Source organism: Manis pentadactyla, chromosome 16 (assembly GCF_030020395.1).
Source record: "Manis pentadactyla isolate mManPen7 chromosome 16, mManPen7.hap1, whole genome shotgun sequence".
Lineage (NCBI taxonomy): Eukaryota > Metazoa > Chordata > Mammalia > Pholidota > Manidae > Manis > Manis pentadactyla.
The window spans coordinates 61,816,330-61,829,295 of NC_080034.1; the positions used below are offsets into that span (position 1 = coordinate 61,816,330).

The window sequence follows — 12,966 nt, forward strand, 5'->3', positions numbered from 1 at the left end:
GGTCCCTTTTGGCCTCTCCCTTGCTCACTCCACCCCCAGCAGGGCGGCTTCTGCAGGACCTGAATGCTCCCTGGAGGCCCTTTGCTCTGGGGTTGACCCCAGTCATCTGAGTGGGTGACTTTCTGCTTGCTGGCCTACAACATCTTTGCTCCTCCTGCCCCGGCCCTCCCTGCACCCCTACATGCCCTCCTCTGCCCCTGGAACCTGCGTGCCCTTTGCCTTCCTTGTCTAGTCCGTGAGTTCCACGAGTAAAGAAATCTGGTGCTTTGTTACGTGCTGTATCCCTGTGCCTGGCACACTGCAGCTGCCCAGTAAACACTGTCGATTAAGCACGTAAGATTAACTGCCTCCTGCAGGGCACCCCCAAAGCCCAGCTCAGTTCACATGCCTCAGCTGCGTTTTGACAGCTATAAAAATACAACTGATTTTTAAACATAATCCCTTTTTATTTTCCCCTTCTAACAGGGCAAGTAAGCATCAGGAAGAGGGTCCAAAGGATGGACGCAGAAACAGAAGCATGGCCTCCGGCTAACGGGAGGTCTGGAATCTTCTAAGCCAGGACTCACTCATTGCCTTGGTTCCCTGTGCTTGACTGAAGGCACAACAGAACAGAAACCCAAACCCATTTATTTGCCTAGTAAGTGTTATTGCTAACAAGGACGCTCATCATGTAAATCACTATTAGAGCCAAAACATAAATTCTGTAGATGTCCATTCTGCATGTGCCCAACTCCCTCTACTTCCCGGACAACTGCCTGGCGAGCTGGACGCCCCCCAGGACTCCAGCCGCCTCCACCTCCGTCAGGGCTGTCGGAAGCCCAGAGTGCCCGGGGCAACGGCACAGCCTGCGTTTGCTCCACATCAGCCCTCTTCTGGAGTGACGGGCAGCACTCGCCTCCACGGGCCTTCTCCCAGGGGCTGCGCTTGACCCGCAGCACGCAGACCCGGGGTGGGAGGAGGGGTGTTTCCCCAGAGGCTGCTCCTCTGCTGCCCGCACCGACCTGGACCAGGCTGGGGTCCTAGGAAGGAAAATCACCCCACCCACTGGGGCCTGTGAGTCGGTGGCCAGCAGCCCCCACCCCCAGCGGAGGCTGGAGGGCTTGGCTCTGGTGTACTCCTCGTTATCATTCCCAAGTTATGTGGTTATTTTATTTTAATCCAAGTTCAGGACCCTCATTGTATCTCGCAGTCAGCCTCCTGGGGCTGGTGAGGGGTGTGTGTGTGTATGTGGGGCGGCAGGGGCCCCAGAGGGGACCCTTTAAGGACCACAGCACTGCTGTGGCCTGGCACTCAGCCCTGTAGCAGAGTCACTGCATTTTAAACATTGTCTACAACCAGCTTCCCGTGTCCAACTTCCTTCAGAATGGCTTTCCGAGTCCCGCCTTAGAAGATGCTGGACTTTGCCCCTTCGCTCCTGTACAGTGACAGACCTCCCCCCAACGTGGGTCAGGACCTGCTTTGCCCCCAGAGCTGGCGTCACTGTCCATCAAAGCCGCCACACCCCTCCCTCCCATCTGCAGGGTCAGACTTTGAGTTATGGGACAATTTTTGTTTAAAAATTGGGACAGTTTTCCCAGAGACAATTCAATCCCTTGCAACTGGGAGTAGGGAAGGCAGAGTGGACTTCTCAGGAGTTGCTGCCTAGAAAAGAGAATTCCTGGCTCTGCTGTTGCCAAACCACGACAGCTGCTACTGTCGGCCAACCTGCCCCCCGCCCCCCACGGCCCGGGAAGAGGGCGCCCTGTGCAAGCTGGGATGAAGTCTCCGTGGCTGCTCCCGCAGCTCTGCAGCTGCAGCCGAGCGCAGGGGGCTTCTCTTTCAGGATGCTGCCTGGCTGCCCAGGCCGACAGGAGGCAGGCCTGAGACTCCCCCGGGGCCCTGTCCTGAGCAGGCTGCGGTTCGGGGGCAGGGCAAGCCGACAGGGTTACAGCAAATCACAGGACAGCCGTGTGATGAGCAAGCTGCTGTTTTTAAAATATAACATTTATTGCTTAGATGGTTTGATACAGAACAGCTTTTCTTCTCATTCTGAATTTGGAAGTACTATACAACTGAATACAAAGAGGAACAAAAAGTACCAAAACCAAACTTGTGATTCTGTTCATGTGGCATAAACCAGTTTTGTACATAACATGTAGCAGCAGTTTTTAAGTTCCCTTTAGAAAAATATGAGTTCTACACATTTATTATTGTTTCCTGTTTAATGCATGGGCTGAAATCACTAGGATCAACTTCCTTCTTGAAGAAAGAGGAGAGGAAAGAGACAAGAGAAATGGAGGGTACATGAATCGTTCAAAAACAGGCGTCCGACTGCACGTAGCTTCCCCGGGGCTGTTCAGGAAATAGCCCTGGGTTTTTTGTTTTCACAGCCAGGAGTTTCATGTAGTGATTGAATCTCAGCATTGTGTCCACAAATCAAAGAGAAAAACAAAAGAGAAAAACTTGCACCTCAAAAAAAAACTTTTCAGAGATCCATATATATATATCTTTTTGTAAAAGCCCTGAGAGAAGGAGAAAGAGAATCAAACAAAATGAATAGAAACAAATTAGCTGGACATGCACACTAAGCTATGATTCACCCAGAGTTTTAAACAAATCACAGATTTCACAGTTTAATACCGGGGCGGGGGGGGGGGGGCAGAGGAGGGGGAGAGGCAGAACAACAAATAATACGTTTGTCAACCTCACTAATAAAATGTGGCAAGACCTTATCGACTAAGAGGGCACAGATGAGGGCTAAATAAAGCTTTGAATCAGTCGTGATTATTGCGAGCTGCAGCCCCGCTGGGCGGTGGGAACCAGATCTGCCTACATCCCACCGCAGCGCAGAGCTCAGTCATGGCCTCTCCCCGCAAGGCAGCGGGTTCTAGTGCGGAGAGTTGCAGAGAAAAACAAACACAAGAAACCCCAAATAATAATAACAACAATTGTCATAAAAAATTAAGGGATGCCTGAACTGGTTTTACGTAGGACCACACTCGCTATAAAGTGACCCTGGGGGATCACTGGTTCTGATCTGTATTCATCTAGAGAAAATAAAACCTCATTTTGAAACTGGTTCATACATCCCTAATACAATTAAAAATCATATATACTCAAACTTTTTCCTTTCACATGCAAAGATATCTGAAGAATATGCATCTTCCTTTGAAGTCTGGGTGGTAGGATTTTGGCCACCAGGTGAGGACGCAGAGGGAAATGGGGCTGAGTGTCCCTGCGTGCACACGTTCCAGGAGAGGAAGAGCACGGAGGGCCAGGAAGGGCAGGGATGCTCAGACAGGTGGGCAGAGGCAGGGCTGGCTCCCCTAGGGGGAGGCAAGAAGGTCTGAGCAGTGGGGGGCCCCTGGCAGCCCTAAGGCTTGGGCATCCTCAAGGTCTCGGCTCAAGGCCAGGATGCTGAGCGCGAGCTCAGCTACAGTAGGATCGATTTCTTTTCACTGCTGGCAGCTGTAGTGAGGGAAGTCTACGGCCTACGTAGGATGCTCCTGAAAAAATCCTGCCTCTTTGCACCCAGGGGTTCAGGCTCTTTGACAACCTGGAAACAGCAAGTTAATCTTCAAGCACCAACCCCAAATCGCAGGAAGGTAAATATACACCTAGTTCTCATCTTCAATCTTGCATGTGCAGTTTTATTACCAGTAGTAGTATTTCCTCGCTTTGCAAAGGACAGTAGCACAGGTGGGTAAGGCCCGGGTCAGGTTTGGCAGGAAGACCAGTGAGTGACAGGCCTCCTCACTGCCTGGCTTTCTCAGAAGCCCAGGCACACGCACCCTCGCTGTCCCCTCTCTGAGCTGCTTCCTGGCTGTGTGTTGCGGGACTGTTCACGGCCCCTGCTGGATTCTGCAGTCACGGAAGAAAGGCTTGTCTAAATACAGTAGAAGAACTGCCACCCGAGGGTGCTGAGGAAAGCTGCAGGCAGACACTTAAATGGGGACCCAGGGGCAGCCTGGGTCTCCCAGGACAAATATTGCCCATTTGTTTCTGCTGACTGCAGAGACCAGCAAACTGATGAACTAAAAAACAAAAATAATAATATTAATAATACATATACCGAAAGGGGGAAATCAGATATATGGCATCTGTGCATGTGTTCCATAGGTTAAGTTGCCAGGGTAACTCTTCTCTGTATGTTAAGAATGGATGTCTTGAAACCTGAACAGTAGTAGCATGTCTAACGTTGAAAGAGTGAGTGGAAACACAGATGACGTTGAAGCTGGAATCTTTCCTGGTTTGAGCTTGAACCAAATTGGAAACCTTCACCTACCATCTCCTGCTATAATACCAGGGACCGAATTACAGCTCCGCCATGTAGCAAACAGAAAAAAAAAACAAAAAAACAAAAACCAGGTCTACTTGAGAAATGAGCATCTTATCTGTATTTTCTCTGGTAAACATGAAATTCACATAATTTTCTTCCAGTTATTGGCTATGGGTATCCAAGGACATGTATCTATCTCCTGTTTCCAGCTCACAGAACATACGTTACTATCACAGATTCTCAAGAACAAGCTCACACACATCAATACAGAAGGTAACGTTAATGCTTAAATGCAAAGGTCCTCTCCAACTAACTCTTGAAAATATTTTCTTTGTTTTTTAAAAAGTCATCGTGGGGAAACACACCACCAGGCTAACACCGGAGGTGGGCAGGTAGCTAAGGCACTCACGCCGATGGTCCGCGTCCCCTGCACGGGACGCGGTACGGCTATGGCACGGTCTCCTTCTCTCTCCCTTTCTCTTTCTCGCTCCCCGGCAGCTGAAGGGCACTGAGGAAACCTCATGAAATATAGATTCGGGACACTTTGCTCTGCTGGCTCTCGTCTGCACGCTGGGGGGCCAGGAGGGGCCGTCACTCCACCCCCAGGAGCGGCGAGGCGCCCTCGGCAGCCGGGATGGGGTGGGCGGGCCGCTTGCCTTGGAGCTCCAGCAGGTCCTGCAGGAGGGCCGCCGGGCTCTCCGGGTCGGGGTCCCCCCGAGACGCCTGCTCCTCGGGGCTGCCAGCGGGAGACGCCCTGGCAGCACTCTTGCTGGTGTCAGCCTGGCTGGTACCAGCTGTCCGACCAGCCACCCGCTCCTCCCGGCGGCGGCTGGGATCCCTGGCGGCGTTGGCCAGGCTCTCCTTCCGGCTCCGGGTGACGGCCACGTGGCTGGTGGCGGGCAGAACTGAGTCGGCCTCGCTCTCCGAGACGGCGTTGTGACCGCTGTGGGCAGACTCGCTCTCGCTGTCCTCCTCTGCCCGCTCGTCCTTGTCGCTGTCCTTCCCGTGGTGTCTGGCATGCCTGGCTTTCTGGTGGACCCGCTGATGGCGAACCAGGCTGTGCTTCAGGGTAAAGGTTCGCTCGCAGGTCTGACATTTGTACGGTCTTTCTCCTGCAGTGACGGGGGAAAGAAATCACGTCATGGACATAGGTGGGGACAACCGATATCCACCGCTGCTCTGCACAGGAGCAGCAGCCATGTGAGCAAGTGCAGAGGCGCCAGGTGGCAGGGGCCAGGATGCCGTCCCACTTAGGGAAACCCTCTTACTGGTCAAACTGGCAAAATGAGGACGCAGAAATGCAAGGGGCTAGCCAGTTTCTCTTCCCCTTTCATCTCTCAACCCAGGTTTTTCACATACTGATCCAGGAACCAGAATCCCAGAAGTGGAAACCCCAGGGACACCAGACCGGCCCGAAAAGGTTCCCACAGGAGGACAGCAGCGGGGTCCCTCCCGGGGACAGGCACCATTTCCGAGGGCTCTGCACAACAGCGGCACCTCCCAAGTTGAAGGCATGCGATACTCTCTGTGCTGCGGCGCCGAGCACCTGGGGCTTCCGCTCCTGCTCACGTACACTGGGCTGTGAGCAGCTGCGGGCGTCACCTGCCGGGAGCTTCCGGACCCCGAGCACAGGGCTAGGCGGACTGCGTGCGGCAGGGGAGAGTGGGGAGAGGCAGTTTGGGCCAGAAGGGGAGGAGGGAAGCCAAGACCAAGGCCCTGGGTATTTTGGGGGGCAGGGGATGGGGGATATGTTTGCATCTTTTGGCTTCCTAAGTATATTCAGGTCTCTCCTTTCTACCAAAACAGCAGCCCCTACTTTGAGCTGTGTAGCCTCCACCGCACGGGTGGGGCTCCCAGGAGCAGAGGCGTGCAGAGCCCCCACGTCCAGCGTGCCCACGAGGCAGCAGGTGAAGATGCTGCCGCACAGCCCGGCTGCACCCAAGCCAAGGGGAGGCTCCCAGGTGGGTCTGCAGCAGACTTTTCACCTAACGGCTGATGAAGCCCAGGTGTCTCCCAACAGAATGCCTCAGAGCACCTGCCCCTGCTGCCTCTCCCCTAGGCCGTGCGTACCCCCACAGCCCTTCCAGGCTCAGGACTTGATGGGACCATGGCCCCCGGTACCCTGTACCCACACTGTTCTAGGTGCTTGTATGTGACAGGAAGGCCATAACCCCCATTCCAGAGATAGGAAGACTGAGGCTCAGAGGGCCAAGGGACTCCCAAAATGCTCTCAAAATTACTGCTGCCGAGGGACCACTCTGCCTTCCTGAAACAAGCTCGCGCCTTTCAAGTGCTAACAGAACAATGCTTTAAATCCTTAGTTTACAGGCTTGGCCCGCACACGCAAGCTCAGTGAGTCTCTCCGCCCCCTGCACCGTGTTCAATGCCGCTCTGGGTGGTACCTCATCCAGACCAAGGGGCCAGAGGCGCCGGGCAGCCCCAGCCCGACCCCTGCAGGCCCGGGCGGCCCTCCCCCGCGGACCGGCGCCCTTACCCGTGTGCGACCGCATGTGACGGGTCAGGTCCTGCAGGGACCAGAACCTCTTGTTGCACACGCTGCAGACCTTCTTCCTCTTGTCCGCCTTGCTGGCCACGCTTCGGGGGGAGTCTGTCTTTGGCTTCTTGTCTTCGTCACTCTTCTCCGAGAACTTCTTCTCGGCCGCTCCCTCCCCGTCGGAGGCACCCTCCACCTCCTCGCTGTGCTTCTCGGCCGCCCCGTCAGCCGTGGGCTCCGGGGCCCAGGAGTCGGCAGGGTTCTCCTCGGGCACGGCGGCTGGGCTGGGCCCCTCGGCCACTCCACCTGCGTCCTGGCCCTCTGTGGGGGGCGCGTCCTCCTCCGGGGGCTCCTCGTGGCTGTGCACCTTTCTGTGGCGGCTCAGGGTCCCCAGGAACTTGAAGCTCTTGCCGCAGATGTCGCAGGCGTGCTTCTGGTCGGGCTGGGTGGCGCCCCCACTGCCCGCAGCGCCCTCGGCCAGCTTGAAGCCCATCAGCTTGCTGGCGAGGTTGAGGTCCAGGCTCTTGTTGCTGACGGTGTCCTCCTCCGGGCTGTCTGTGTCCTCGTCCCTGTCCTCCACACGCTCTCCCTCCTGCTCCTGGCTCTCCTGGGCTCCCCTCCCATCCCCGTCCACAGGCGAGGCTGCTCCGGGCCTCACCTCCTCCGCGGGGGGCTCCTCCTTGCCCGGGCAGGGCTCACAGGCTCCCTCTGACGCGGGCTGCTCCTTCTCCCGGGAGGTCAGGTCCAGCACTTCACCTCCCGCGGCTGACTCCACGTCTGACTGGCTATCTGTGGGAGCAAGCACATGGCCAGGGTTGAGACCCAACGCCACTGAATGTGTCCCTTCTAAGGGCTCTGTGGTGGCTCTTGGCTGGTCCCACCCTCCAGGGCCTATATCCCAAACCCCAGCAGGGATTTCTCTTACCCGTATCCTGCTACTCTGTCCCAGGAGGGCCAGGATGAATCCGGGTTAATTTACCCAAGGCCAAAAGAGCCTCTACACACACACGGGTGCGGTCACAGGGCTGTGCCTCAGCTTTCCTCCCATTCCCCACTTCAGCTGCCCAACAGCCACGCCCGAAGCCCTCCACTGCAACACACAGGGATGCTCAGGCCCCCAGGAAGATGCTAGCAACTCAGGGCAGCGCAGACAGAAGGGACGGCGAGAGAGGAGAGTTGGTGCATTCCAGAGACTCACAGCACTAGGGAGGTTGAGGAAGCTGAGCTGTAAGTTATTTTTCCAGTGCAGAGATTATACAAACATGCAACATACACAGGACCACCCCAAATGGTATCTGCTGAGTGCCTTGGGAGAAAATGGCCCGAGCATGTACTGTGTGCTACGGTACACAGCCTCTCGCCTGGCGGCTTATTTCCAGGTAGAGTTCCAAGCAGGAGATGCATGTGCACCTGTAGGCCGCCCTGGCTGCTGTCAGGACCTCTGCGGGGAGTGGACACACTCAATTTGTTCCTACCTGTCCACTTTCCAGAACAAGATGTGAAAAGCCCAGCAGTTTTCCATGATCTTCTAAGGGGATGGCACCGTGGTAACACTACCACCACCAAACAGATAACACTATTTATCAAAAGCACCGTCTTCTCTTCTTTCAGGCTGAATGAGGACTTGGTGAGTTTTTTATTATGTGCTATGACAGTGAAGCTATCTGCTGAGGCCTGCAATTTAACTAGAGATCCGATGGCTAATTTATTACTGCAGGTATTCAAGTTCCTCAAAGAATCAGGCTGATGAAATTCAGTTTCATGGCATATACATTAGATGCACCTCCTTCATTAGGCCAGATCTCTGATTAGAGTGCTCACACCAGCAGTCACGCACCTAACTGGACTTTCCTGCAACATGACCACAGACAGCACAAGGTCCAGCCACGTTCACCACACCCTCTGAGCCAGAGGCTCTACTATTTGCCATCAAGGCAGCCCTGGGGCTGGCCTTCCATGGTCACACCTGCCTGGGGCTTTGGCTGACCTATAGCCATCTGCATGGCCCTGCCAAGTACCTCCTTTCATTGGTTTTAATCTGACTGTACCTTCTGGCCGCCGCTGTCTCAGTGTCTCAAGAGGTTTCAGAAGGAAACATTATGGTGTGAACAGAAAATTTCTGAAAATGAATGATTTTTGTAAGTTAATCATTTACAAAATCAGAAGTTTGAGGAAGATGAATCCTGAGATATCCACAGCAGTATCTAGGCCTTCTTCTAAGGAGAAACTAGATACACAAATTTTCTTGAATCATTTCAACAGGGAACCTCTATTAAGTGGATTATTATATGAACTCTACAATAAAAAAATGTAGAACTCTCAGTTTCTTATTTGTTGGCTTTGTGGGTAGTTACATTTCTTAAAAAAAGGCCTTTTCCCAGTGTAGGCTGCTTTTCTTTTACCAAAGAACATGGCTTATTTTAAAGTTTTTAACTGTTGTAGGACTTAAGAAGATTTTGGGAAAAAAGAAAAAAAAAAAGAAACCAAACGCAAGTAAATATACTAAGATCTGATTGTTCTGGGCCCCTCCTTAGTATGGATAATGGAGAGTTCACCCTAAACGCAGTGACAGGCCAACTCACCTCTGGTGAACAAAGGGAGTCGGCTGTGCTCTATCCAAACTTCCACTAGGGGGCGCATTTTTGCAGGGCAGTCAGTGCCCTTCAAGTTCCAAGCAACTGCAACTGATTTTTACTAGTGATTCTTCTGAAAAATCGACCTCACTTCTCCTTCATGAAAATCCAGCTTAGAAGGCCACGACTAGATCCTTACCCTCCACAACCACCCTTCCAAGGGGAAGGAGCGGAGCTGACGACTTACACGCAAGGCTACCTACCTTCCCTTGACAATTCTCCATCCCCATCAAGCCCTCATTTGTGATTCTAAGTCCACAAGAACTGCTAGAGAGCAGCAGGAATGAGCTGCACTAGCACACAAAGAACCCACAGCTCCTTCTAGGGGAATGAGGAGATTTTCACATCAGCTCAACAATGAACCATCTATTGCTTCCTAGAAATTCCATTACTCAACTGAGCAGACAAACTACCCACCCAAATATCTAATCTGATTAGGCAGGGGCACAGCTGCTGGGGAAGTTGCTCTGTCTGCGCTTCCCCTACTGAGAAGCATTTCCAGTGGTGCCATCAACCCTGGCACGTGGCTCCTGTGCTGGTAAGGGCAGCCACCATGAAGGGACAGTCTAAAAACTTGAACATTACACTGGTTTAAGTCATATGCAGGTGCCCACAAATACAAAAGCTCCTACAGGCATCATCCCAGGAGGAATTTGGAGTATCCCGAGTACCCCACAAGGGCAAGGGGGGCCAGGGAACCTCTCTGCCCTGGGCAGGTGCAGGAAGAGTTTAACTCTGAACAATCCACAGGCCCCTTTAAGGCCCCTCCCGTAGCATTTTTAGCATTCCTTTGGGGAAAATCTAGGGTACACTTTCATTTAAGACCTTATGTGACTGAAAAAGTCAGACCTACGTCAGAAAACATGTCTAAGGATTTTAAGAAAATACAACCCAGGCACATAAACCTAGAAAAGCCCTCAAGAACTTCCCTGATCATTTCCTGATTTTTTTTTTTTTTTATGGTCTTCTTCACAGCCTCACTTTTGACTTTATGGGAGGGAGCCCCCAAAGAAAGCTTCACCCACCCATCATGCTCACCTGGTTTAGAAATTCTTGCAATCAGTGGACTCGACCTCCCTGATCTCCTTGCCCCCTTTTAAACCTCAGTCCTCTTTCCTTCTATGGGCTGTGACCACAATTAAATCAAACATGCATTTTCTCTTCATTGGTTTCACATTACAACTTGCAGCAAATTTTCTTTCTCGAGGCTTTGTCCCTTCAAGCAAACCTGCACAATTTCCGGGCCAGGGCGGAACGAGAAAAGGTTCTGACGGGATTTGGAAAAACAAAACTTGGAACTGTCAACTTAAAAAATAAACACACCCACAATGTAAAACTTGGCCCTGAATGGGAGCTAAGATAGAAATGCCGATTAGCTTTGTGTCTGCAGCGTCTCCAGCAGCCCCGAGACGTCAGATGAGCACCAGCTTTGGTGTCTTCCATATGACCAAGAAGCTGAATCTGAAATGTGCACGCAGCACATGGTCTTTACACTTTGAGACTTGTCTGCAAACTCGGGAAACCAAGGCTCCCCTCGACCATCTCTGTTCAATTTGCTGCCTTCTCTTGTGAACCACTATAGAATAACATAGCTGCTTGCTTAAACCAGGCTTCGAGAAAATGTGCCGGGCTATCAGGTGACACAGCGGTGGACTGTGAAACTTGGAAGAGCAATTGTCTGTCCGCAGCAAATTCCAGTTCTGCCAGTGTCGCTGTGGGTTTCCTGGGGGTTGAACAGATCATCCCATGACCTTTCGCTCAAGGGGATCCGAGTCATGGCAAGGTTCCCTGGGCGCCCATATCTTTCTCTACTTAAAGATCCTGCCAAATTTTGTGGAGATGGAAGCTAGGGGGAGGAGCCAGCAAACTGGCCTACATTTTATATTTTATACCCTTTGAGAGTTTGATCTTAATCAAAGGGCCTGGCAGTTCAAGGGCTTATTTCACTAGGGCTTGGTGGGAGGTATGGGGGAAAAAGCTGAGGGTCCCAGAGCCATTCCTCTTCCTGAAAATGTTACCCACTCAGATGCGCCCCTTCCCTGTAACTGAGAAGGGTGAGGGGGCTGTCCCCACCAACTCCTACACACAGCAGCACCCCACGCCCCCTGGAGTCTGAGGGAGAGAAGCACAGGCCACAATTACAACCCCAGAAAAGCACGTTCGCGGGAATGTCCTTGCCTTCAAGCAACAGGAAGCACCAAGCTTTCACTATTTACAGCATCGAAGCCACACCTGCAATACTGCTACTGACCAGAGGCCAACCGGCCGTGCGTCTCTAACCTGAAGAAGCCAATTCTTTGTTTTGTGGGGTGGGAGACGCAGAACCCCAGCAGATGGAGCTGATGGAATGTACTGAATAGAGGACACGAGTAAATACAGAAGCTCTCAGGGGGAAAAAAAAAGGTGGCAGGAGACGCATGGGGCAGCTGTTAATTGCTCTGTGGGGGCTGGAGGAAGGAAGCACATATCAGCACAGTAGAATAATACCCGGATTCAGGTCAAGCAGAGATGTGATTAAAGAAAGGACATGCAAAGTGCTTTTTCAAACAAGACAAAGTTTTTTATGGGGAAGGGTTATAGAAGAGAAAAACACCCCATCCCACCTAACCTTCCCCATCAAGGGCTGGGATCACTGGCTCCTGCAATACCCTGCCACTGAGGCAGCCCACGGCTGCACCCCTGCTCTGTAGGATGCAGCAGGGGCTGGGGGATTGAGAAAATGATGCCCGTGCCATTAAGACATCACATCCCTTTTAGATGGGATCCTACACCCTCCTTGAATCCCAACCCAGAACAAACCAAGGTATCTGCCGGAAGGGTGACAGGTCTTCCCCTGGCAGCTAGGAAAAGCAATCCAGGGCACTGCCATTGCTTCCCAGATCCCCAGCCTGCTGCATGCTCCCAGTCCTTGCAGGGCCCACCTTTCTGGCCTGCAGGGTCCTACAGAGAAGTGGGAAGGTGGCTGCGCCTGGCATGGAGGGCTGGAGTTTGTGCTGGCCTGCCCTCCTCTCGGTCACCCGGAAGCACTACCTGTGCTATCATGGGGTCCAACATCACTCTCTTTTGACTGGGGGATAAGCCCGTTTCTTCTCAGGGAGCAGTTGGTAACTCCGTGTTTGCGCAACTGGTGGCGTTCACAGTTAGATTTGGTAGAAAAGAAGGCATCGCATTTTTGACAAGGGAAGGGTTTCTGACCTGAAGCAGGAAAAAAAAAAAAAATTTATCTGGCTTTCTACTGCAACGAAAAAAAAAGTCGCTTTCTATTCATTCTCTGGGATAACTGGCATTTGTTTCCCCACCCCCACCCTTTCAATAAAATAAAATACATTAAAGAAAATACTGAGACATTGAAAACTCAGATGACATCTTCCCTTATCCTGAGTGAAATACACTGAAGGTTTTGTCTTCAAAATACCAAAAGTTAACAATGAAACCAAGACATGTATGTTTAATGTGAAACAAGGCTATTACAATAAAAATCTTAAATAACAACAACAAAGACTGAGTGGCAGGATTTTAGAGCACAGCAAGGAAACATGTTCTGTTACAAAGAGGAGACACCTTTTAATAATTTGTATCAT

The 12,966-nt window shown here is 52.2% G+C and overlaps 1 protein-coding gene across 13 annotated transcripts in view; it reads right to left on the reverse strand.

Annotated features, from left to right (window-relative positions):
- Positions 1 to 1,950: 1,950 nt before the first annotated feature.
- Positions 1,951 to 12,966, reverse strand: part of RREB1 (ras responsive element binding protein 1) — a 136,819-nt gene continuing 125,803 nt past the window's right edge. For 8 of the 13 annotated variants that reach the window (XM_036921364.2, XM_036921410.2, XM_036921420.2 and 5 more), the window contains 4 exons: positions 12,416 to 12,580; positions 6,753 to 7,541; positions 4,915 to 5,370; positions 1,951 to 4,013 (listed from right to left, as the gene is read on the reverse strand). In XM_036921364.2, coding sequence (XP_036777259.2) covers positions 3,847 to 4,013; positions 4,915 to 5,370; positions 6,753 to 7,541; positions 12,416 to 12,580 — 1,577 coding nt within the window. In that variant the 3' untranslated portion in view covers positions 1,951 to 3,846. Of the gene's footprint in view, positions 5,371 to 6,752; positions 7,542 to 12,415; positions 12,581 to 12,966 lie in introns of all 13 variants that reach the window. The other 5 variants (XM_036921450.2, XM_036921439.2, XM_036921401.2 and 2 more) reach the window with 5 other exon arrangements.